The sequence below is a fragment of the Protopterus annectens genome, chromosome 16.part0 (genome assembly GCF_019279795.1).
Source record: "Protopterus annectens isolate FY-2018-M chromosome 16.part0, PAN1.0, whole genome shotgun sequence".
In the NCBI taxonomy this organism is placed as follows: Eukaryota; Metazoa; Chordata; order Ceratodontiformes; family Protopteridae; genus Protopterus; species Protopterus annectens.
Window position 1 is genome coordinate 375,185,059 of NC_056750.1, and position 27,905 is coordinate 375,212,963.

Below are 27,905 nucleotides of genomic sequence, written 5' to 3' on the forward strand. Positions count from 1 at the left end.
TATCAGCAGTGTACCTGGCGTTTTAACATGTTGGATCCCACAGACAGATTGTTGGATCCCCTCTACTAATTGTATGTTGGTTAAACTCTTGCACACTCATAGGTTTATTTATTTATTTATTTTGAAAGCAGTTGACTATCTTATAGATATTGACAGCTATCATACTTAGTGTATTAAATCTATCAAAAAATAATGTTTGTTGTAATTTAACCTCTGATATCATGATCTAATTAGTACAGACAGCGTTGCCACTAGAGATTGCCCAGTTTAGCATTCACAGGTTGTACTAAGATTTCTGTTAATGCAAACCGTTATGTAAATATGATCACTTGAACAATGAGTGGCTGGCTTTTAATTGCATCATATGACTGAGCTCTGCTTCTTTCTTTTATTGGTGCCAACTGTTCACCTTGTACTAAAAGACTGCTGGTCTCTTTCACAGGATCAAGACCTTTCCAGAGTAATGCAGGCCGTAAGATTTTGGTTGACTTTCTATTCTTAGCAGTAACAATATTTCACAACTAAACAATGTGCGCATGACTGCCTTTTTTCTTATCAACTGTGCATCATTAACACCTCTCACTAATCACAGATGATACAGCATTTGCAGGCAGTAATGCATCTGTAGCTTTAGCCTTACAAGTATGAGCATTACCAGTGGATACACCAAGGTGGAGCCATTAACTGACTTTAGATATATTTCCTTAACTCTGAGGTAGTATTTAAAACAAGTTGTCTGGCTTTTCTCCTTAAGTTATGTAGTTACTGCAGAAGTGAGTCAGTTAGTCTGGCAGGGCCCAAAGGTTTTAATATTTTAAAGATATATACACACATGCATTACATCACCTGTTACTGAAGCAGATGATTTTCCAATTTCTGAGGTAAATAGTTATACACTGCTTAAAGACATTTAATGTATGTGCATAGTGCTTTCAAGTATCATCTTCCTCAATGATATATTAGTACACTACCAAAAAATAAATCATTGCTGCTACCTCACACACCAGCATATGAAGTTTAGTCCTAACCTCCATCACTGTCTGTATGTAGTTTACTTTTTCTCCCTCTGCTTGCATGTTTTTGTTTTCTCCAGGTACTCCAGTTTCCTTCCACTTCCCAAAAAATTGTAGGTTGATTGGCTAGTATAAACCCTACATATATATTATATTCATCCTTGCTCTTGTGCCTCAGGGAGTGGTTGAAAAGAATCTGAGGACCTGTTCATTTATGTAGTTAAAAATAATAAAATAAATTACTTTTTTGGCTTTGAACTGTCGGGACATAGAGCTGATTTCTTAAGCAGTTTTCCAAACCTCAGATGTGTATGGGGATTCTCTTGTCTGCACTAATGATGCTGGTGTGCAAGGAATTCTGGAGACAAGTCTGTAGACAGTTTCTCTGGACATTCTGCAACTTGCTGGACTTAGATGTTTGTTTTTGGCACTTTGTGGAATTTTTTCTTGGGACACCTTTTTAAATGTTTGCCTGGACACTTCTCTAAATACCTAAGGTAGGTGGCCATCACAAGCACTCTCCCTGTATTCAGCATGGCTACTGTAAGACATTTATTCTGAGCAAATTTCTCAAGCTTCCATTTTGCAGTTTGAGCAAACAAAATCCTTGGCTGCTCACGCAGCTTTTTTTCTTTTAAGCAAATCTGTTGTTGATGATTATATAAAACATTAACATTAAAATTAAAAATGAAGTACATATTAAGAAACATTATAGAGATAAATTCTCAAGAACTCCAATGTATCTGCCATAAAATTGTAAAGTTTGCATTTCAAATTATATTTATTTTATCTCACTTAAGGTAGTCTAACTCAGCCATTAAAACAGACTGGAACTAACATTTTTCACTGTGAGCAGTATAATAATGTCAAATTCCCAAATTCCTTAATAAGCAAATTTTTGGGGGTTAAAATGGATACTAATGCTCAAGCCTGACGCTGTGGCACAGAGAATAAAGGCCTGACAGTAACTCAAATGACTTGAGTTCAATTAAATGGCTTAGATGCTGTCTGGTGGAGGAGAGTAGGACTGAGAACTTAAACCAGGTTACCCATTCTGGCAAAAGGGTCAGATGATTTCTGGTTATCCACTTGCTTTCATGCAGATGGAGGCTTGCATGATAACAGTGACCATAGACAAGAGACATGAGCTTGGTGGTTCCAAGCAAATGACAGTAGCTTTCCAGAGGGCATGTATGTTATAGCTTTTACATGTCAGAGAGAGGGTGTAGGATGCTTTGGTGTGACACTGTGCTCATGCCCCCCACCTGGACATGGGATTATAGTGTAATAAAAATGCTTCTTAGTCAGTGTCCTCAGTAATGAGGGATGCATAGAAGAAACCATTGCTAGATAGCTCCCTGGCCTGTGGACAGTTATGGTCCATCCTGGAACACAAGAGGCCCTCATCTGGGGTAGTGAGGCCAGAACCTCAAGCCATAGGGGTAAAGCTACCCTCCCTTGACAGCTAATTGATGGCTGGGCGTTATCAAAGTCTAAAACTCCACCATAGCTGTCTGAATGATTGCTTCTTTCAGACTGTTGCACAGCTGCAAGTTGGACCTGCCATCATCTGAGTCCATCTGTTCTCAGATACATAGAGGACCTATTTGCAGAGCTGCAGTTAGGACCTCCCTACATTTGTGAACAAATAGGCTGAGATATACGAGAGGAGAACATGACAGTCATTAGAAACAGAGCAAACAAAATTAAAGGAAAACACATACTGGTGCTGACTAGTGCATTGGCAGTGGCAGAGGTGAGGGCCTTGTGATATGTGACCCTATCAGTTTAAGAATGTACACTTCCACTCAGTGAAGTTACTACTACCTAAAAAACTGGATTATTAAAAATGCTCGTTATACTATCTAAATTTTTAATACCAAAGCATCTGCTTATTTGAGTCTCTGGATTGAATTCCCCCCTCATTGACCATTCTCTTTTGCCTGCCATTTCATGCAAAATCGATAACCACTGTCCCAAAGCTGTAATGTCCTTTCATTCAAATTTCTTTTTACAACTTTTTTGTCAGTAACAGCATCAACCTGAGCAAGTTTGACTCTGGCTAGTAGAATCTACACTAATAGAATATGAAAGAGATCAGACAGGGACTGCTTTACATTCACCTGAAACAAGTGTGCTTCATTCTTCAACCAAAAGACATGAATCCATTCCCCTTTCTCAAATTGTCTACAACAACCCGGTATGGTTGTTACATTGCTTTAAAACAGCATCATATGCTTGTGTCTTTGGTGAACTGTGTTGTATTTTCTCTCTTTCCTTTTCCTCCTTTTTTCACTAAAGAGGGACTAACTCCTAAAGCATAAGTAAACATGTATATCTACTCTTTAGTCTTTGCCCCATCACTAATTCATCTGTCAATAGATATAAACCTAGCAGTGGAGTGACTCTGTTCTATTAAAGCTAAGTGCAAGTTTGTGTAACAATCACTATAAACATTCTGTTATTTCTTCAGTAGTCTTTTTCACCACTTGTTTAGTTCTGTCAGCTTAATCATTAGACCATGTATTGTTAAAAGTAGATGTTACAAGTTAAAACTCCTGCTCATCTCATATGTCTGTTTGGTTCTCTACTTGCATACAAGAGACTTCTATCTGACATAAATTCTGGAATTCCATACCTTGGAAATATGGCTTTCAGTGCACTTATATTCATAAATAAATATTTTCATGAAAGTTTTCATAATTATATGCAATGGCAAGCAGCTGTTTCTCAATTTTTTTGACTGTTGGTACATGATCTGAATATGTAAACAGCTGTTTCATCTTCCTGCAGAATCACTTCACTATTTCCATTCTGATTGGCATCCATTCATAATGTGGCTGACTTGCATCAAACTATTTGTGTGGGTGCTTCTGTCCTTGAATGAATGAGCAGTTCAGAACTCTTTTCTTGTTTTTTATTGCAGAACCATTTCACAATGTTTCCTAGTAATGTTGCTAATAGCAAAATTATTTCTGACTTCATTAGAATACATTTCAAAAGGTTGCTGAATAATACCCCCAAATGTTATGCTTGTTTGTTGTTTGGGGGAAGGAGAATTTGTTCTACCGTAATGGTTTTCATACTGCTTTTTACAGGGCTTCATACATTAAAAATATCTATATGTCTCTTCTTGTAATTGTGATGTAACACTTTTCTCAGCTTGAGGTTATTCACCTTAGTCTGTTCAGTAACTCAGTCTTGCATCATGCTCTTTGGTCTGACTGCACTGTAGTATGTCATCATTAAAACTAATAACACCATCAAGCCTCTTTATTGCCTTGTCAAAAGCTGTCTGAAGCAATTGCTGTGCTGATGACATACCCAGTGGAAAGCCAGAAATATGTATCTTCCTAAAGGCAATAAAAAGTGCACAGCTTGGAAACTTTCCAGTTTGCCAATGTCTTTGATTAACATTGCCTGTAGAGAAATGGTTTACTTAGCATAGCAGATGTCAGCTAACAATTGTGCAAACTGGGTAATGGTCTCCCTTTTAACTCTAATTCATTAGAACCTCTGAAATGTGGAATGTCACACATCTAACAACCTGTACCCATCCTCGCATTCCAGAGCATTGTCAGAAAACTCAAGTAAAAAGCATAAGCCAAAAACTTTATATTGTGAGCAGTAAATGCTCGCTTTTTCCGGTTAGTTCGTTAGGCCGGTCCGCGTCCGAATGATTGGCAGTAGAGTTTTACATGTTTGCTTTTGGCGGGGCTAACAACCAACCTTCAACGAAACTTCGCACGCGCATGTCCATGTCACAGTGACGCTGCTTTAACTGAGAATCAGACGGGCAACGCTCTAACTGTGAGGGCGACGCGCGCCGCGCAGCACCACCACAAATGCTGTTAAAAAGAAATAAACAGAAATGTTATCAGTAAAAATTCATCTTTAAGGCAATTACTAAGTGAATTCATGGCCTTTGCATCAACAGTTTAATCTGTTACACTTCACAGAATCCCAAAATTCTATTTTCTTTAAATTTTCACAAAATACTTTTCATATCTTGGAAGCTGTACAACTTAGACATAGATTGTCAGAGCACTTTTGTTCAGCCAGACTAGGTCTTTCACATGACAGCAAAAACGCATTTCTATTTATTGGTATATTTACAGGAAAATGAAAATGTCTGCTTATTTGTATAAAATAAACAACACAGAATATCTCCCAGTATAGGCAAGTTGCAATGCAAGTATCAGTGATAATTTACTTCAACATTATCAAATGTTTCCTGGATGCCATGCAAACATTTTTAAGTCACTTGTTTCTGGAAATATTAAAGTGCAGGTGAAAATATTGCATATCTTCATAATTTCTGCAATATCCCTATTGTAGTGGACAGTGACAGTCCATCTCTCTGTATACTAATATGACATTTCACATTAAGCCTTTAAATAACATCTGTTTCTCTCAGTTATGAAAATATGAATGACAAGTGACAATCGGCATCATATATTAACAATCATAGTGTCATTTTCTTTCTTACATACTGACCTTTCTGGTGTTGGCTATTGTTAATTGTTAAATTGCGTAGTTAAAAAGGCCAGCCTCAGATATGTCAAGGCCACCATAAGGAGCTGTGTGTGTTAAATGGAAGTATACAAAATGGTGCTGTAGGTATGAATGAGTTAACGTTTTGTAGTGCTGTGCAAATAGAAAAAGTTGCCTGCTTTTGCAAGAGTGACCATGCTAGTTAGCCATTCAGCAATCTCATTCTTTCTTCATCACTCCCATGTGATCAGTATGTTCTGCTACATTTCAGCTCTACATGTTGTATCCCACAAAGTTGCTGGCAGTGCTTTTCATTAAACTCCTACCACTTTGTGATGCTCTATTTAGCCTGTATTTCAGTCCCAGACACAAGTGTGTGTGTGACACGTACTTCTGTACAACTGCCTGACAAGTGTCTGTTGTACGGTTAGGTGCACAGGACCATGTGGTGATTGCAGAAATAGGTGCAGTCCACCATTAAACCCATACCATTCGCGGGAGGCTCATTTGTCTTACACATATGTCGGACAGAAGCTAGTTTGCTTTTCACTACAATACTCAGGAGAGAATCCCCGGGCACTGTAGTAGAAGGTTAATGTTTTCACTACAATACTCGGGAGAGAATCCCCGGGCACTGTAGTAGAAGGTTAATGTTTTCACTACAATACTCAGGAGAGAATCCCCGGGCACTGTAGTAGAAGGTTAATGTTTTCACTACAATACTCAGGAGAGAATCCCCGGGCACTGTAGTAGAAGGTTAATGTTTTCACTACAATACTCAGGAGAGAATCCCCGGGCACTGTAGTAGAAGGTTAATGTTTTCACTACAATACTCAGGAGAGAATCCCCGGGCACTGTAGTAGAAGGTTAATGTTTTCACTACAATACTCAGGAGAGAATCCCGGGCACTGTAGTAGAAGGTTAATGTTTTCACTACAATACTCAGGAGAGAATCCCGGCACTGTAGTAGAAGGTTAATGTTTTCACTACAATACTCAGGAGAGAATCCCGGGCACTGTAGTAGAAGGTTAATGTTTTCACTACAATACTCAGGAGAGAATCCCCGGGCACTGTAGTAGAAGGTTAATGTTTTCACTACAATACTCGGGAGAGAATTCCCGGGCAATGTAGTAGAAGGTTAATGTTTTCACTACAATACTCAGGAGAGAATCCCTGGGCACTGTAGTAGAAGGTTAATGTTTTCACTACAATACTCGGAGAGAATCCCGGGCACTGTAATAGAAGGTTAATGTTTTCACTACAATACTCGGAGAGAATCCCCGGGCACTGTAGTAGAAGGTTAATGTTTTCACTACAATACTCGGGAGAGAATCCCTGGGCACTGTAGTAGAAGGTTAATGTTTTCACTACAATACTCGGGAGAGAATCCCCGGGCACTGTAGTAGAAGGTTAATGTTTTCACTACAATACTCGGGAGAGAATTCCCGGGCAATGTAGTAGAAGGTTAATGTTTTCACTACAATACTCAGGAGAGAATCCCTGGGCACTGTAGTAGAAGGTTAATGTTTTCACTACAATACTCAGGAGAGAATCCCGGGCACTGTAGTAGAAGGTTAATGTTTTCACTACAATACTCAGGAGAGAATCCCTGGGCACTGTAGTAGAAGGTTAATGTTTTCACTACAATACTCGGGAGAGAATCCCCGGGCACTGTAGTAGAAGGTTAATGTTTTCACTACAATACTCAGGAGAGAATCCCCAGGCACTGTAGTAGAAGGTTAATGTTTTCACTACAATACTCAGGAGAGAATCCCCGGGCACTGTAGTAGAAGGTTAATGTTTTCACTACAATACTCAGGAGAGAATCCCCGGGCACTGTAGTAGAAGGTTAATGTTTTCACTACAATACTCGGGAGAGAATCCCCGGGCACTGTAGTAGAAGGTTAATGTTTTCACTACAATACTCGGGAGAGAATCCCCGGGCACTGTAGTAGAAGGTTAATGTTTTCACTACAATACTCGGGAGAATCCCGGGCACTGTAGTAGAAGGTTAATGTTTTCACTACAATACTCGGGAGAGAATCCCCGGGCACTGTAGTAGAAGGTTAATGTTTTCACTGCAATACTCGGGAGAGAATCCCCGGGCACTGTAGTAGAAGGTTAATGTTTTCACTACAATACTCAGGAGAGAATCCCCGGGCACTGTAGTAGAAGGTTAATGTTTTCACTACAATACCGGAGAGAATCCCCGGGCACTGTAGTAGAAGGTTAATGTTTTCACTACAATACTCAGGAGAGAATCCCCGGGAACTGTAGTAGAAGGTTAATGTTTTCACTACAATACTCGGAGAGAATCCCGGGCACTGTAGTAGAAGGTTAATGTTTTCACTACAATACTCGGAGAGAATCCCGGGCACTGTAGTAGAAGGTTAATGTTTTCACTACAATACCGGGAGAGAATCCCGGGCACTGTAGTAGAAGGTTAATGTTTTCACTACAATACTCGGGAGAGAATCCCCGGGCACTGTAGTAGAAGGTTAATGTTTTCACTACAATACTCGGGAGAGAATCCCCGGGCACTGTAGTAGAAGGTTAATGTTTTCACTACAATACTCGGGAGAGAATTCCCGGGCACTGTAGTAGAAGGTTAATGTTTTCACTACAATACTCGGAGAGAATTCCGGGCACTGTAGTAGAAGGTTAATGTTTTCACTACAATACCGGAGAGAATCCCCGGGCACTGTAGTAGAAGGTTAATGTTTTCACTACAATACTCAGGAGAGAATCCCCGGGCACTGTAGTAGAAGGTTAATGTTTTCACTACAATACTCGGGAGAGAATCCCCGGGCACTGTAGTAGAAGGTTAATGTTTTCACTACAATACCGGAGAGAATCCCGGGCACTGTAGTAGAAGGTTAATGTTTTCACTACAATACTCAGAGAGAATCCCGGCACTGTAGTAGAAGGTTAATGTTTTCACTACAATACTCAGGAGAGAATCCCGGGCACTGTAGTAGAAGGTTAATGTTTTCACTACAATACTCGGGAGAGAATCCCCGGGCACTGTAGTAGAAGGTTAATGTTTTCACTACAATACTCGGGAGAGAATCCCCGGGCACTGTAGTAGAAGGTTAATGTTTTCACTACAATACTCGGGAGAGAATCCCGGCACTGTAGTAGAAGGTTAATGTTTTCTGGAAATACTCGGGAGAATCCCCGGGCACTGTAGTAGAAGGTTAATGTTTTCACTACAATACTCTGGAGAGAATCCCCGGGCACTGTAGTAGAAGGTTAATGTTTTCACTACAATACTCGGGAGAGAATCCCCGGGCACTATAGTAGAAGGTTAATGTAGGGGAATACCAGTAGTAGAGAAGGTGAAAAGATTTAGGCTTCTGGATATGGCTGGATCAGGTGATGTTGAGCATGTATCATTTCAGACACTACTGAGAAAGATGTTGACCAGGTCTCCGGATTAATGTGTACTGCTGTCAATTCAACAACTGCAACCTTTATAAAGTACACTTCGCTTTGCGCCTGTATTTCTCAGCTACGGGAGGTGCTCTGAAAAAGTGTTCATAGTTATACTGCAGTACCATACACATAAAAAAATCGCCGGTGTTGGCGATGCTCATCACAGTCCCCGGGTTATTGAGACAGCCCTGACATGCAAAGGGAAGGAGTGGTTCTGCACATTATAACAACTGCGATCGTGCAGCACCAGACAAGCCATTCATGTGTGCACTACTGCCTGCCAAATCAAATAAAAATGAAAACTTAACCTTACCTACTGAAAATGATTACTTTCACATCACATGTGTCAGTCCTGCATAATTGATAACATGCCGCCAAGACACAGCAGCGCAAAGACGTTGCAGGGGTTTAATGGAAAAGTACCTTGCCGGCATTTTCCTTGGAGCATACTCTACTAGTAACACTGCAGGATCTATGTGAATATGTTGAAATTCTGTCAAACAGCCTAAACAATTAAGTAAATTGTATTATTTAAGTGAATCATCACTCTGAACATTCTGAACATATTCTTAATGTAAAAGTGTGAAATCTTTTCATCATATAGTGCACTGGGCAAGTCAAGTGACCCACTGTAGTAGGAGCTTTCATTCACTCAGTTTTAAATTGAATCCTCTATCTTTTATTCTTGTGTTGAGAAGTAAGCCCTTTCTGGCCAAACTGTTTATGACCTGAACAAGTAAACATATAAACCTAAATCTGTCAGTGGTTTCAGTTTCCCGTTTCAGATCTAGTGCTTTCAAGCATTTTGACAGACATACTTTGCTCCAGTGTCTAGTTACATACCACACTTTGATTATTAATTTTGAGTTTCTCTACCAGATTTTCAACTGATTTTGCATTTTTTCTATGCTGTTTCATTACACATGCTTAACTTGTCAGTGCACATTAGGTTCATAGCTAACTCATTTCTTTACTTTGTTCTACTAGATGCAGTCTTTTAGATTGAAAAATACTTTATTTTACACCTTTTTATTTATTAATCTGATAAATCCTCTAGGGTCTAGGCACAAGTACAGTTTCAGAGGGTGACCTGGCAGTGCTGCCTAGGTAAGTGACTTGATTAGAGTTACACACTATGTAAATGGAGACTGAGGAAGTTACTAGCAGTTAATTTATTTAAAACTCCATTAAAGTAGTTTTGTTTTCCAGTTTCTGCACACTTGTTTAATCACAGCACATTTTTTCATGCGTATAGCCACAACTCTGGCAGAACTTATCAGTCTTGTGTTATGTGCTTTTCATGCTAAAAATGCTGAATTGTATATCTCATTTTATTCTTTTATACCCATTTTTAATTTTTTTGTCCCATACACTGATATACACACTTCTAAAACCTTAATTCGCTCTGCATATATTATACATTTTTCAAAACAGCCTGTCTCTTTTTTTCTGATACTACATTTGTGTCTGTCATGTGGCATTCATTCATTCAGCTCACCAAATTCAAAGTTTTTTGCTCAGATGTTTAGATCAGTAAGATGTATCAGTGGAATCTGTGGGAGCTTTTACCCTTGTGAAGAACAGGTAGTAAATATATGGCAGACCTTTCCTTGGATTACAGTCTGTCTGTCACTTTGACTGCTCTTTCTTCTCACAGCAATACTCTTTTTCCCTCTCAAAACTCAGATACGTTATAAGCTATCAGGGATTCTTCCGTGACCTGCAGATATTTTGCTTATAGTCAGGAATAAGTTGAATTTTTGGAGCCACAATTTCCAGTTCTTAGATGAATTTCTCTGCTGAGGGTGACATTCTGGAGGCTTTAAATTCAGTGTTCTCAAAGAAACAAGAAATTATTTGTTTGTAATAACTTCTGACAAAATGTAATATTTTATATTTGTAAATAATAAATACCGAGTTGAGCCAAATGAGTGCATTCCATTCATTTCTTCATCTTTGCTTTCATACTGGACAGTAATATGCAGAAAACCAAGACTGGACAGTAATATGCAGGAAACCAGACTACATAATTTTCATACGGGACTCTAATGGAAGCCAGTAGTTCAAAGATATAACCACTCATCTATTACTACAAAGTACACTTGACCACTAATTCTGAGTTAAGATGCCACAGCATTTCACTGTCTGCTAATATTGAGATAAGTAGCTGCAGCATTTGACTGGTCACTAAACATACCTATCAACTGTACCACATTCCTTGGTATTTACCAGATTTGGGCAAACTAATGGAATCTAAACAACTACAGATGGCCCAAACTACAATATTGGGTGATAAGCTCATAGGCTGTATGCCATGTGGACATTGCAGTAATTGCAAATATGTACTTAGAACTAAACAATTTTCCAGCAATAACAGCAGCAATGTATATAATATTAAGGTTTCTGCTAATTGTAATACTGATTGGATTATTTATATGGCTTCTTGCAATTGTCATGCTTTTTACATTGGCCAAACCTCTAGACCTTTCAGGTTACGCATCTCTGAACATTTAAGTGACATCAAATGTAAATGAGCTAGTAATGCATTATATAAACACACACTAAAACATAGCACAGCCATATTTCATTTTACTGTCATTGACAAAATAATAGGTGACAGAACATATAAATCAGGATGGCACAGCAAACTTAATACAAAAGAGAAAAAATGGATAGTAAAATTGGGTTCACTTTTTCAGCCTGGACTTAATGAATATTTATGAATGTTTATATACATATTTATGAGCTCACCAATCATTTTTTGTGTTTAATCAATTCTACCATATAAATGACTTCAATTGTTTAATATGAATTCACACTGATGAAGGCTAGGTAAAATCCAAGCCGAAACCGGTCTGTTGTTTTCATTTGAAGTTTTATCAAATGTCTAACTAATTAAATTAGTTTTCACAGCCCACAGTTGCTGGCTTTTTTTCTTTTTGTTCATGTTCATTTCAGCCGTGCAACAGTTTCCGTGCAGGGGAAGGTTATTTGGATGCGCAAAATAATGGGGTTCCACAAATTTCATAGTGGCCCCTTCAATTCCCAGTTTTTTTTTTATTTTTGTTTACAAATTTTAGTTATGTCTGACATCATCACGCATCACCAGCATATCCTGCAACATCATCAATGTGCAGGGGCATGCGTGATGACTGCCTGTCAAACTCGGAGACTGTGGCAGCAGTTTCAAACCACGGTCCATTGGTGAAGTAATGTTGCTAGTAGTTATGTATTGGTCGAACAGTGCCTATGATGCGTCAGTCACAGCATAATTTCTAGGCCTATTTGCTTCACCTGGCCCACAGGGTGACAGTGGCAGTAAAAGCTCTAGATAGGACGTTTGCAGAGTACAACTGCTGTGCCAGTGAGGAATGCATCAGTAAGTGGTTCGCTTCCATGACACTTTTTAGTTGTTGATCTATGCTACTTGTGTGTCAAAATGCTGGCCATAAATCAACAGTCTTTTTGGAATATGCTGATTGTGAAGTACAAATTGTTCAGTGCATCACATAAACATGTTTGTATACTCTTTTAAACATGTTACTGAAATATGGTGCATTATGTTTACTTGTGTATTACTGAAATACAGCAGTTTATAATTTACAGAATAGGTGGCCCTTTGGCGCATGCACGTCTTTTTACCTACCTTGTTCATGTGATTTTCTTTTCTAAGTTTACCTCGTTAAAAACAAACGCACAGTTTGAATTGTCTTTAAAACACTTAGTACTGAAGTCATAGAATGGTTGCAGAATATTCTATTTTCCATTTTTAGCCATAATCAAAAGCACTTAGGGTCTAGAACTAGTGTTATGCATGCAGTGCATTAAGAGAATGCAAAGAACGTGTTTTTCTTTTGATTTCATTCTAGTGTTTTTCTTTCCTTGTCAGTTTATAATAACTCTAAGTTGTATGATTTTTACCTCATATTTTTCTTGTCTCTGTCGTATCTTGACATATTTTATGATAATTTACCGAGGACTACAGACAGTCAGTGATAACAGACATTAGAGCTTAAGCCATCTTATTCTTCAGAAAATATATTTTTTTATTATTATTGCCCATTAATGACACGACAACCTACTTCTGTTTCCACGTCTTGCAAAATTCGCAGTTCCAGATAATAGTATTTAATAGTACAATCAGTGTAGTTTTCTAAACCTCAGAGAACCACAATTCTTGGCACTGTCTACCTAAATGAAGGCTCATTGTATGCAGCAAAGTTAAAATGAAGCAAAAAGGGAGATCAGGATGCTATTAAATGCAAGCAAGTAAATAAATAAAGCAGAATTATTGCACAGTCCTTGAACGTCTTTGATAATAGAGTTTTTATGAGATTACACATCTCACTGCTATTCAGTACTTAATTCTTACTCTAACACAATACTGCACCATACAGCAACCCTTCAGCTATACATCCTTACATTTAGAAATAAAGCTATTTTTTTCCAGAAAATGGACACACAAGAATATTATCCAATCTGGTCTGAAAAGAGAATATCCAAGTATATACTACTCCATTAATCAAACAAAATAATTGCCGCTGATTAAAAAAGGAACCGACAACTAATTCCCAACAATATACAAAGCAAATGAAAATTCACAGAAGTTACAAGCAAAAAAAAAAAAAATCATTTGCAGGAGCATCATTGCAATGAGGGCACTGCAAGAAAAAAAAAAACAGGTGAATGGATGGAGATCTTTAATAAAATACAGGTTTGGATGGCATACATGTATGCCTCCTGGAAAAAAAAATCTCACACAGTGGTATTTGTATGGTTCTGATCAAATACTGAAACAGTGGGGTTACCCCCACAAGCTGCCACTTCCTAAACAAAATAAATGCAAATACACCAAAGCAAAATCCACATGCTGTACTTCTGGATGATGCAAAATTTGTAACAAAATAGAATGGACTAACTAATGTACCAAATCATGTTCTATACATAGCTGTCCATGTAATTAAAACTTTAACACATTTAAAAGATAATCCGACCCACTATGGGGAGCACATGCACATTACAATGCCCCTACAGACTTCAGTCCTGTCCACTTGGAGAAGGGCTCATTCATAAAGGGACCAAACGTATTTCCAACCTGCTGTACTTCTCTAAAGTAAAATGTACTGAAAAAACACAACAAACAAAGCAACACTTCCTAAATGTCAACAGTATTGTTTTCCTTCTGTTCTGAGGATGCTGCTGCAAAGTTTTGGAGGGGGGGGGGGCTCACAACAACAATTGGGTGGCTGTGGCTCCCAACATCCCTTACAAATCTCATCTTCCTTCACTTACCAGCGGGGAAGTAACCTGCGACAATCCTTCAGACAGCATGATGGAGAAATCCAGGCCCTAACACTGTGAAGCTTAAAAACAGAAAAGAAAAAAATGATGCAGCTTCACTCCTTTAGCTTGAACAGAACTTTCAAGATGCTTGCCATTTATTTATTTATTTAACTTTTTAATTGCACATTGAAAAAGAGAAATAACAACTGACTGGCACTGTTTTCTCTCCTTATTTTACTTCAGCCAGATTTACGCCTCGAATGTAGCTCACTGAGTGCCTGCATTGTAGGACCTTCCATACCCATGACATGCACCTTACCACAAACAATAATTCTATATTCCAAAAAGAAATTGCTGCCAAACTATTTCATGACTTTCAAGACAATGGTCGCAATTTCCACCTCTCCTGTTCATTGACACATTTTCATACTTCTCAGTCTCTCAGCCAGAGCAAGAAATTTGGACAAAGCCAAAAATAATGGGACAAAAGCCCCAAAATAAGGAAAGATTTTAAATATCGCTCCTGTAAACTCAGATAGTTGGTAGAATAACAGGTTTTGGATTATTATCTATTTTCCGAGGGATATGAATTCTGAAATTCAAATGCCTGACATTATTTATTATTATTTAGTGATGTCAATCTTCATTTTGGTATCCCTCAATTACTTTGGAGTGGGCAGGGTTACATAATTACATATGCAAATTTTGTGTTAATCAGTGCACAGACTTTTGGCCAATTGTACCTACTTTTCATGGGCCTTTGTCCAGATTTTTGATGATTTCAGGTTGAGAGGTATGTCTCTAAATCTGTATTAAGCAGTCATGCCATGTCTTTTAACTAACCCTGTGTTTGTTGCTAGTCTTCTTTTAGTTAGTTGCAACATCTGTTTAACTCACAACCCCTGATTAGGCAATCACACCAAGTGGCTGTTCTCTAACAGCACGTTAGTTTGTCATAGTATGTGCTTGACCCGTAAAACAGAATTAGGTAGCCTCATCGTGAGTCTGAACTGAGTTTAACCATGGAAGTAGTAGTCACGGAATGTATATGCTCCCTGATAATGAAGCAGGTAGCTGTGCCGCTGACACTCTTGTTATATAGTTACGTTATATGTCTAGCCTGTAACCCAAGCTTAGGTAGTCACAACATGTGTGTGCCCTCTAAACCTGTTGTAGGTGCTTATGTGTCTGGCACTAACCGTATTATCACAGGTGTGTAGTCCTCTAGCTCCAAGTTAGGCAACCACACCACGTTTCTAGTTTCTAACCCTGATTTAGGTAATTAGATGTGTATGACCCTCAAACTTTGATTTCCTCAGGCACAGCAGGTGTCTGGCCACTAACAATGACCTTCGCAGTTAAATTATGTGACTGGCCCTTAAATTTGAAGTAGGTAGTCAAAACGTGTGTCTCTTTTACAGACCTGTGTTTCGTATTTATCCAATATGTCTGGCATGTAACCCTGAATTAGGTAACTGGTTATCTCAGCATGTATGTAGCTAGTCCCTGAAACTGAGGTAGGTAGCCACATTATACGTCTGACTCTTATCTCTCTGTCCGATAACTATAGCTTGCATGTGGCTTCTAATCTTGTGCTGGGTAGTTTTATCATGTGTCTGGCCCTTGACCCTGAGTTAAGTAGCCTCTCCATCTGTCTGGCACCTAATTTTGACTTGCATGGCAAAAACATGCATTTAACTATTGATCCTGATTACATAGCCTTACCTTACTTCTGGTTTCTAACTTTGGATTAGATAGTCACAGCATGTGTCTAACCCCTAACTCTGAGTTAGATGGTCTTGCCATGCGTTTAGTCCCCAGCCCTGTTATATGAGGTCAGAGCATGTGTTTGGCCAGTAATACAGAGTAGCTAGCATCTGACAATTAAAAGGCAGCTACAGAATGTGTCTGACCCCAAACCTACTAACTCTATGGAATTAGTCACAAAATGCATTTGGTCCTTGGCCCTGAGTTTGTTTGTTTCAGTTTATTAGCTGGGTAGGTAGACTGGTAAAACTGACCTTTTCAGTCATCATTACGCAGTCTCATCAGAGCACAAAAATAACAATGACTTTACATATATAAGAAGTGTAATCAGAGCACAGTAATGACAAATAAATAATATGTACACACAAAAGAGATGTTGAGTAAAAAGTAGATACAGTGAAAATATATGAACAGCACACATTTCAGTGTAAAACATGCAGTAGTCATAGGCACGCTGAACAATGCATAGCAATCGTAAATGTATAAAAAACCCAGTAAGAAAAGTAGTAATGACCCCATAAGATTACTTACATGTAAAGAAGTGAGCTATTTGAAAACTTATATTAGTATTTCAACTTGCAACTTGGATTCATCAAACATAATGTGTGTGTGAATAAGGTACTCATAAAGCTTGCATTTTTTTTCTTTCATGAAAGTAAGACTTCATTAGGTGTTCCTTTAATTTGGTTTTGAACTTCACTATTGGATGATTTCTGATATCAGGTGGGAGGTGTAACTTTGTGGTGGGGTCTATTTTAGTGAATGCTTCTCACCTGTTGCATACCCCTGAAAAAGGTCACTTTAGTGGCACTGTTTTACATTGATTATCTTTTTGTTTATTCCTGAATAAGTGTGCTTGTTCTTTGATAGCAAGTAAGGAGGTGGTAATAAAGTCTAAACATTCTGAAAAGTAAGGTACTAAAACCAGCGTTGCCCTGGTTTTTATGCAGGGCATTGGAACTTTTTCAGTAAATTACATTAGAAATTCTGTAGTCTTGTCACTTATACAAAGTGTCAGATTTTGAGATAAGTCACTCGTAGTAGCTGGCTAAGGAGTGGAAAACTAACTGTAAGACAGAGGCCATACTCCATTTTATAGATAAGTACATTCCTGGCTAGTGCTTTATACAAATATGGTAACTTTAGGAGTGATACTCTGTAACATATTTGTAGCTGAGATAGTACCTTATTTGTAGTAAATTCTGTATACTGTGTAAAAACCAGAGAACGAGTCTAGTATGTGGTCCCGTCATACCTCTCAACTGCACACATTTTTGCGGAATTTTCAGATTTTTGACTCATATTTTTGAATCTGTTCCTCATAAAATTTGTAGCTTTCTGCCAAATCAGTGAGAGTGGAATTCACTGAATAATGACAGACATTTGAGTTTCAGACTTCATAGCCTTTAGAAAATGCACGGTAACACAAAACCTTGAATTCTTGCAACTTTATAAGTTTATAAGAGTAATGTTTAAAATTTGACCATATTTTTGTACCTCCCCCTATTATTTCTGGCTTTGTCCAGATTTCTTGTGCCAAGAGTTTGAGAGGTATAGGTCCAGTTATCCCTGTTGTTCAGTAGCAGGGAATTATTCTGCAGATCTGTGTGCATGAGAAAAGGAAATTGAAGACGTTTCTGAAGAGTGATAAATGCCACGACTCCTAATTTACTTCGGTTTATGCTCAGTTTAATAGTGGCAGACCAGCTGACTAATTTTGTAAAGTTTTGCTGTATTTTTTGCTTAAATTTGTCAAGGATTCTTTAGAAATTAAGAAGTATGTCATGTAAGTGAAGTACAGCGTTAAGTGAGGAGAGATTGTGTCAGGTTATGTAGCAAGAGTGTGAAAATCAATGAACCTAGCAGTAATCCTTGAGGCACTGCACTGTTGAAGGCTGTTATATCTGAGAGAGCAGAATTTGCATAAACCTGTAAAGGTGTATTGATTAGTTTGGTAGTGTTTAACCCACTAAATGTTTTCACCAAAAGTGAATCTTGGCAGTTTCTGTAAAAGGAGACGTTGATTTACTCTCTCAAAGCTCTAGGCATATAGATGAGTTATGTAAATAATGTTAGTTATTGTTTACAGGGCTGTGCTTTGACTGAAGTCCTTATGGACGCCATGCTGTTCATTGCATTAAAGACAATAGCAATTTATATGTCTCAATGTTTGCTTCTAAACTATTGCCTCAGAGGTTTTTGTGAGGGGATAGAGGTTTGACTATAAGCTAACAGCCTCTAAGGGAGGTTGGTTGGTGCTGTAATGCTGGGCAGGGGTAAAATAACTGCATGTTTGAATGGGAATGACACAGTGCTAGAAATAAGAAGCAAGTTAAAATGTAAGTCAAAAGACTGTCAATTTTTGATATGTGCATCCTCAGGAATGTTGGATGTAGGTTGCTGAATTTGGCATTTGACATTCTATCTAGTTTGTGTAATAGTTCTTTAGTTTCTTTATAAAATTTCCTTGAAGTGAAATGCTAGTCAGAAATTAGGTGGGAGTAGAATTGAATAATATCTGGATTGTCATGATTCTGAGAATTAATAGTGGAGACTTGCTTTATAATGGAGTCTGCAGCTGAGTCGAGGTTTATATTCTGTGGGAAAGCTGAGGTTTACTGAGAGGAAATGTTATAGGTTTGTTATCAATAACATAGTTAATTTTAATAGCTTGCCAAAAGTGTTTGGGGCTGGCTGTTAGTGCTGTTTGTCTGTTTATGAAGTATGTTGATTTAGCTGCATTGGTCACTAATCAGCATGCTTTTCTGAGGTCTAGATACAGTTGTTGAAGGTGGGTGTTAATCAGTGACTCAGTAAAGTTTTTTTAAGTCATTTTAAGTCATCTCACTGATACAAGAAACAAGAAATTGTGAATTGTTGCGAGTTGGTCTATAAAGAAAGGAAGAGCTGTAGTCGGGTCTGTTTGGATGTATATTGGGGACCAGTCAGTAGTGTCCAGCCTTGGTGTGAGTTCCTTCCTTATATTGAACATACTCAGATAAACTTGTTAAAATATTTTAAGGTTTTTATAGGCAACTGTTACTGACACATGCAGGCCCTAAGCAGAGATTTCTATTTTGAACACAGACATCTTAATCCAGTCAATTCATCTTCTGAGATGAGTTTTAAACGCAGCTGCAGCTTTGTACCTTTACTGGCACTCATTGGGGCTTGTGGAAGTGTAGTTTTGGAAAATTGCTGAACGTGCATGTACGTTATACTGTGTAAGATGTAGTGTGGAAGTATACACACTAATATAAATGCAATGCTTTTTGTAGGTTAGACTTTCTAACACTGAATGAATGTAAGATGTGCATTTTACTTTAAGTTCAGTTTTGAATGATGAGTTTCTTCTTTTGTCTCTCGCATGTTTTACTGAGGGTCATTTCTTCTGTTGGGGATCGCTTCATATTCAGAAATCTTACTGTTCTTCTTTTATTTCTGCTTTGTAGTTGAGACTGGATGATGTGAACACTACAGTTGCCCAACATCAGCTACATGCTCTCTTGGAGGACTTCACAGAGGTGGAGAAGATTCTTCGTGATGTGAACATACTGTCAGGGTTGGCCAAGCTTCTGCCAAAGGGGGCATGTGCTGGGAAATCTCCACCTCCCACAGCAAACAGCAATGCCTGGAGCAGCAACTTCACAAACAGTAATTCCACCAGTGAAGACGAGGATGAAGGTTCAGAGGCGGAGAATAACCCCCACAGTCAATTTTCAGCTTTTGTACAGTTGTGGGCAGGGCTGCAGCCTATCCTGTGTGGTAATAACAGGTAATGTGATATCATGCATATTTAAATGCCTGTAGTGAGTGTGTGTTTTTTTTTATAAATTAATGGGTGCAACATTTATGATGATAATATTTTTGTCAAGTATTTAATATAGTGAGTATTAGAAAATGTAGTAAAAGTAATCTTCCAGAAATTTACTTTGACAAAAAAATATAAATACATGAATTTCAGCCCATATTTAAAAAAAAAAAGAAAAATAGCTGAAGATCAGTTGCTTCATTACCCAGGGAGATGTGTTCTAATACTTTTTGTCAGTGTTCTCCTCTTAGTTATTGTACCTGTAATAGAATATGAGTTTTGTATTTCAGTGTAATGCAAATATTACTTTTTTAAATGTACATCAAGGACCATTTTCCACCCTTCCTGCATCTGCTGTGTGCAGTATCACTATTACTCATTGGTTTCTCGTGTAGCACTGACGTGCTTGTACAGTAATCACTTACACAAGCCTCTCTCATGATTCCATTGATGAGTGTGAAATAACAGGAGGAATGTTTGACATTTTTAACAGGCATAACTTGCTAAGGTTCTGTAATATTCATCAGCTGTGGGTGCCCATATGGCAGAGAGAATAAACAGTAGCTACGCTAAGGACAAGGCTGAAGAAGAGACAGCACAGACCAGTTATACTGCGGCTGTCTTGAACAGTGCAAGGCAACAACATGCGTCTAACATTGGCTGCCATGTTTATACCTTTCAGTCCATGCAAAACTAGTACCTGCTTCTGCACACAGCATGAGATGCTGTCATTACATTTGTAGATCACGAAGTTTTGATGCTCAGTTTGATCAGGAGAAAGTCTATGTCCAAGGGAGACCAGATGTGCCTGAGCACTTCTGTATGCATAGAACCTACCATAAGTGGAATACACTCTCAGTGCATTGTCACTACAAACCAGCACTATGAATAGCTTGTTGTCAAGATAATACGTTAGTTTTCTACTATAAGCCAATGAAGTGATTGTACACATAGCAGCAATGTCATTTATTCACATAGGTAGAGTTATCATCTGTTAGACCTGGTGACAGCAAAGTACTCCAACATGGATAGATCAAGAGACAGCCAGTTAGAAGTAAAATGGGTACGTCCTTATTATAGCGGCCCGTGCAATAGTGGCCTTAAAACAGACGAAGAATGAATGGCCCAAAAAATCTTTTATGTCCTAAGTTTTCTCTAAATTTTGCACAAAAGCATTGCAGCAGAACCCAAATTAATCCAAACTTAAAGTAGAAACCACAATAGTAGTAAAACTCATTTAAGGCTTAGTTAGCAACCTTACCCAACATTACCGTACAGATATTAGGTAAGCTAAATCGGAAGAAAAAGGCTTAGAGCCATCTTGATTGGAAAACAGAATAAAATGTATACATTTATCACATTCAAACATGTCAAGTTTTTTGCACGATGTACATTTTTTGACAAAGATGATAATAATGAGGTTACAAAGGGCCAAACGTTTTATGCATATGACTCTAAATACTTTGAAAACATTAATAGAGCAACAGGTTTTGCACCAACATAGGTTTTATGAACAATACCATGTATGAAACGCTTATGTCTGGCATTACTGACTGACCTCTGAGATTTACCAGATTAAAAAAAAATCGAGGGTCAGAACAACAGGGACACTGTGGACAGTTGAGAAGTAAGATTGCAGTAGCTGAGATTGTATATCTGGAAGCTCCCCCTCAAAAAAGGCACGCGTTAGTCTTTTGACATTTGTTCTACTTCTGTTTTAAGGTTGCTATCGCAGGGGCCGCTATAATAAGGAAGTACCATAAAAATGTCTTTTGACTGTTTGTTATATCCATTGAAATCTTTCTTTAACTGAAAAAGCATTTCACCTCAAGGCTACATTTCTCAGAGGTAAAGAGACTCCAGCTGTAAACACTATTTTTGAATCAACATTCATTTTCAGTGCACTGAGATAAGTGAATCATGCCGTTGACAGTTAATGTGTAGAAAATAATACCCACTGTAATTAAAAAGAGTTGCCTTATTCATTTTCCGCAAATGGTCATAATAGTACTAAGCTACTGAGTGATGTGGTATTTATTTAGCAAGTATTTTGATGAACAGTTACTAGTAAATAAGTTACATTTACAGCTTGTTGCATCCATATCAATTTAGACCAAAATGGTGAACTTATTGCTGAAGTACATCCAGTACTAATGGATCCAAATACAGCATATACAGAGAGAGGTAACAAAAAGAAATTATCATTTTATATAATCTGATTCAGATTTTCAAGCCAAGTATGGTTGGCAGCATCAGTCAAGTGTTTCAGATATTACTTAGGTCCAATCATTTCAAACCACAGAACAAAACCACAGAGAATGTGGCAGAACTTTACCAGCTGTAGCCTAAAAGGTACACAACTTTCAACAGGTCTGCATCAGAGAGAGAGAGAGAAAGATTTATAACTTTTTTTTGTTATAGTCTTCCGAGACAGTCCATACCTATTTGTCTGTGTTCCTCTGACAAAGCCATGTGATTCACTTTCTTACAAGCTTAATTTCCAGTGTTCTGTGCATCTACTGCTAATTGCTCATTAAGCCTTTATGCACATGTTTGCGTAGCAGAGCATTTGTTTAGCTTCACCTTTCACCTTAGTTCCTACTGTAACATTTTGGAAAGGGTGTTAACCACTACACCTGCTTCTGCACTGGTCTGTAGGATCATGTAAACTTTCCATGTTGTTGTGTCTTTCGGCTTTTCCCAGTTAGGGGTCACCACAGCGGAACTCCGGTCCGCTAATGATTGGTAGTTGATTTTTACATGCCAAGTTACCAGCCCTGACACACAACCTTCAACGAAGGTACGCCCATTCACGCATGTCTCCATGCAGAAGACGCTGTAGCTGAGATTCGAACCGGACAGCATCTTACTGTGAGGCGACAACGCTATCGCAGCACCACCACCGCGGGTATGTAAACTTTCCATGTATTCTCTGTCATACGTGGTCGTTGATTGGTATTCATAAACATTTTGTGTTATAGGTAGGATTAGTATATGGTAAAACTGGTCTCCCATTATAAGTCTGAAAACTGGGTGGGTGATTCATAGAACTATGAACATTTAAGTCCATTTAGGGGAAAATCTCTATGAACTCTAAAATTGCTGTAGCTTGGAAAATTTCCTTTTCTAGCAGCTGCAGCAACCTTTGAGTCGGTATATAAGGGAGTGGGGTATAGGAGGTGCAGTGCATGCTTCTAATATGACAGCAACTTTGGGGGTTGCAGTACATGCTTCTAATGTGACACAGCTTTGGGGGTGCAAGACATGTTTCTATTTTGACAGCAGCTTTGGGAGGTGCTGTGCATGGTTCTATTGTGACAGCAGCTTTGGGGGGCATTACATGCTTCTAATGCGACAGCAGCTTTGGGGGTGCAGTACATGCTTCTAATATGACAGCAGCTTTGGGGGTTGCAGTACATGCTTCTAAAGCAACAGCAGCTTTCGCAGTTTGCTCTTATCTTAGGAGTCGCTGTGTATTTTTGGGCCTTGCACTATCAAGCTATGGACTTCTAATGGTATATCAGTAAAACAACATCAAGATCACTATACAATTCATAAAAGTTTCCAATAGTGCTGCATACCTGGGTGATGCAACAGAGCCATTAGGTATGCAGATAAGGAGCAGCAGTAATACCTTTGATTTACAGCATTTAGTGCAGTACAGAGCAGACTACTAAGTTATACAAGTGGCAATTCTGATGCAATTAGCATAAAAGAGACTAGAGCAACAGCATATATACAGCACTGTAAGAACATATATGCGTAAATTAAATATAGTATCTTTGGGGAACATACTAATAATTGTTCTGAGAACAGTGACCAGGATGGACAGTGTAACCCAAAGACCCCTCCACACTATTATACATAACGACTGCCTGTGGGAGCACAAAAAGTTGATCCCTTAATCACATTTATTTACCGAGTAGGTTGTCTGGTCTGTCAACCCTTTTCATGTACAACCTGAACCCAAAGAACAAGCATAAACAGTGGAAAGTAAGAATACAAACAAACTGTATATAGGTAGACTACATGAGATGCAGAAAACAAAGCAGTATTATAACAGAAAATACACTGTACATAGGTAGAATGTTCTAAAGAGTGTAATAGTTCAGCATTTAATAAGTAACAGTGCAGGTTATACAGTAAATGTGTAAATTTCAATTCATTTGTAGATATCAAAATTAAATGTATTAATATATATTGACTTATGAAGTTTGCTTACCCATCCATCCGTGTATAATTAATTTTTCCCATTTTTAGACATGGGATTGGGGTATCACTTCAACAGTAACAATCTAGAGCCAAGATTCGCTCTACCTGGTGACAAGCCCTGTCACGTTTGTTCTTCCATGCCACGTACTCATACACACACTCACACCTATGGCCAATTTTGAGAGTCCAGTCCACCTACTGCATGTCTTTGGAATGAGGGAGAAAACCCATGTGAACACAGTAAGGACATGCAGACTCTGCACAGAAGGCATCTCAACTGAGAACTGAACTGGGAAACTTCTTGTTGTGAGGCGACAATGCTATCTACCTCACCACTATGCCACACATTTATTATGAACGTATGTGTGTATGACTTCTTTGTGTAGGTATTCTCTCATTGCTGAAAGCAACAAAATTCCACCTTGGTAACCTTCAGTGAGCCTGTAATGAGTTCTCCGGTGATAATTTATCAATCGTTTTGTTCAACAGAATTAAAACAGTGTAAAAAAAATGGCTGAAACCCAGACTTAGGCACAATAGCAAAAATGATAAGGTAAAAGCTTACAAACTGGTACAATCCCAGAATGTTAAACAGTCCACAGATGGCAGCAGTAGTATGACGTCACTGATAAAACAGACAGCAAATAGCTCCAAAATAGCACTTCCAAATCGTCAGTGGCAGCAACTGAAGCAACAGACTTTGCAAACTGAAATAGTCCCAGATGACCGGACAACACTCAGGTAGCAAAAATGTATAAAAATGTATAAAATAGCAGCAAAAGTATAGAAGCATCAAACAATCCCAAAGGAAACCGTTCCAAATGGTTTGCAAAGTCTGTTGCCTCAGTTGCTGCCACTGACCATTTGGAAGTGCTATTTTGGAGCTATTTGCTGTCTGTTTTATCAGTGACGGTCATACTACTGCTGCCATCTGTGGACTGTTTAACATTCTGGGATTGTTCCAGTTTGTAAGCTTTTACCTTATCATTTTTGCTATTATGCCTAAGGCTGGGTTTCAGCCATATTTTTACACTGTTTTAATTCTGTTGAACAAAACGATTGATAAATTATCACCGGAGAACTCATTACAGGCTCACTGAAGGTTACTAAGGTGGAATTTTGTTGTTTTTGTGTTTTTGATCCACCCGACCACTCCGTGCTTGATTCTCTCATCCACCCGACCACTCCGTGCTTGATTCTCTCATCCACCCGACCACTCCGTGCTTGATTCTCTCATCCACCCGACCACTCCGTGCTTGATTCTCTCATCCACCCGACCACTCCGTGCTTGATTCTCTCATTGCTGTTAAAAGGTTTTTAAAGTTGGCCTTTACATCCATTGAAACCTGGCTAACAAACTCCCAGCTAATACTAAATCCTAAAAAGACCCAACTTATGCGCTTTCATCCTTCCAAGGCAGCAGAACCTACTCCCCCATTCTCTATTTCTTAATTAGGTAATACCCCTATCTCCCCTGTCACACAAACCAAATGACTACTGTTCATTATTGACAATAATATGAAATCTGACAAACACATAACCAAAATCAACAAATAACTAGGTACTCTTTACAAATGTAAAAACTTCCTAACCAGCAACAGTAAAGTGACCTTAGCTCATACCCATCTTCTCTCTACCTTACTGTATGCTTCTCCTGTCCTAATAATCTAAACAAGAGTGATTTAAACAAGCTATCAGTATGCTACAACAAAATAGCAAATTTCGCCACAAACTCTTCCTACCACACCCACCACTGTCAGGCCCTTAAACAGCTTTCCTGGCTTGAACTCCCTAACACCTTAGCGCTAAACCAACTTCTTCTAGCTCACCAAATACTGCACCAACCTGACAAAACTTCAGCCTTACAAGACCTGATCATCCTCTACTCCAATAACCGAGAACTTAGAGCCACTAACAAGGCACTAATCACAATCTCCAAAAGCCATTACAGCTCTGGTGGCTCCCTGTATTCTAGCAACATTGCTAAGACTTGGAACTCCCTACCACCACAAATCAGGCTGCAACCTAATAAAACCATTTTCAAAAAACAGCTTATTTCCCACCTAAACAACTCCTGGACATGCAGCTGCACAACACCTGGCTGACATATTCTAACTCCTTTCCCCTACCCACTATCTAACCTCCTCTTTAAAACTCTCACAGATGCACTATATATTATCACACATTACTTGTAACTGCCTAGCACCTGGCTGACATATTCCAACTCCTTTCCCCTACCCAGTATCCAACCTGTTTAAAACTCCCACAGATGCACTATATATTATCACACGTTACTTGTAACTGCCTAGCACCTGGCTGACATATTCTAACTCCTTTCCCCTACCCACTATCCAACCTCTTTAAAACTCCCAAAGATGCACTATATATTATCACATGTTACTTGTAACTGCCTAGCACCTGGCTGACCTATTCTAACTCCTTTCTCCTACCCATTATTCAACCTCCTCTTTACAACTCCCACAGATGCACTATATTATCACACGTTACTTGTAACTGCCTAGCACCTGGCTGACATATTCAAACTCCTTTCCCCTACCCACTATCCAACCTCCTCTTTAAAACTCCCACAGATGCACTATTTATTATCACACGTTACTTGTAACTGCCTAGCACCTGGCTGACATATTCTAACTCCTTTCCCCTACCCACTATCCAACCTCCTCTTTAAAACTCCCACAGATGCACTATATATTATCACATGTTATGTGTAACTGCCTAGCACCTGGCTGACATATTCTAAATCCTTTCCCCTACCTATTATTCAACCTCTTTAAAACTCCCACAGATGCACTATATATTATCTCACATTACTTGTAACTGCCTAGCACCTGGCTGACATATTCTAACTCCTTTCCCCTACCCCACTCTCCAACCTCCTCTTTAAAACTCCCACAAACACACTATGTATTATCACACGTTACTCACCAACTCACTGTCGCCTACTCCTCACTGCCCCATCTGTACCCACTAACTCTCCCCTAGACCATTGAAAGGCTTTCCCTTAAAATGTCAATGCACCTCATATGAACTTGTCTATATTCTCCTCCTTTTTTAGTTTTTCCTTTCTTGTCTTATCTTCAGTACATCTTCAAGATTATTTCTACTAAACATACTGTGTGAACAACAATCATATGTTACTACCTGCTATACTTTTAATTGTATGTCTAAACCACTGTGCTTATGTAAATATCTTATGCAATCATATGTTATTGTCTGCTATATTCTTATAACTGAATGTGTAAATATCTTATGCATAGTATGTTAGCAATTGTTCTGGAGCTTTTCTCCCCGGGCCTGTGCTGAAAACGGACAGCTCTGTCCAGTCGGACCTTCCTGGTAAACAAATGTAAAATAAAATAAATAAAGTTTGCTGCCTCCTAATTTCTTTTGGATAATATTTCTGTAAAGCAGGCCCTATCCTGGAAAAGGCTATTTCTACCACAGCTGTTATGAAATGAGGCTAGGCTAGCTTAAGGTTATCATCTTGATTGTTTCTGAGAGTGCAGGATTGCTCTTTAAGAATAAGTTTAACTCTCAGAGGTAGGCAATAACATAACATAACATTATTTTGAATAATAAAGTTCCTAATACAATGTTAGGCTTGCTTGGAACTAGAAGCCATTTGAGGCTCTTTAAGAACTCTCAGTGGTGTGTCCATGCATCAGCTAACAAAGCAAATTTGCATATTTTGTTTATAACTACCTTTATCCTTTGAGTTTTGTATGAAGAGTGAAAAGTTAACAATTGAAGGTTATATTCAAGTTTTGTCAGAAGTATATTTTTGTTACAGCTTTGTGGGCAATAGGAGAAAAAGATATGAGAAATCCTGTAACACAATTTTACTTTAGCTGCTATGAATAGTGAATGTT

The 27,905-nt window shown here is 38.5% G+C and overlaps 1 protein-coding gene across 1 annotated transcript in view; it reads left to right on the plus strand.

The window, feature by feature from the left end:
- Window positions 1–27,905, plus strand: part of ABCA2 (ATP binding cassette subfamily A member 2) — a gene marked incomplete in the record, with an annotated part of 2,505,641 nt that overhangs the window by 1,185,883 nt on the left and 1,291,853 nt on the right. Inside the window, 2 exon segments of the mRNA XM_044058216.1 lie at window positions 443–472; window positions 19,445–19,767. Of these exon segments, the coding sequence (XP_043914151.1) occupies window positions 443–472; window positions 19,445–19,767 (353 nt within the window).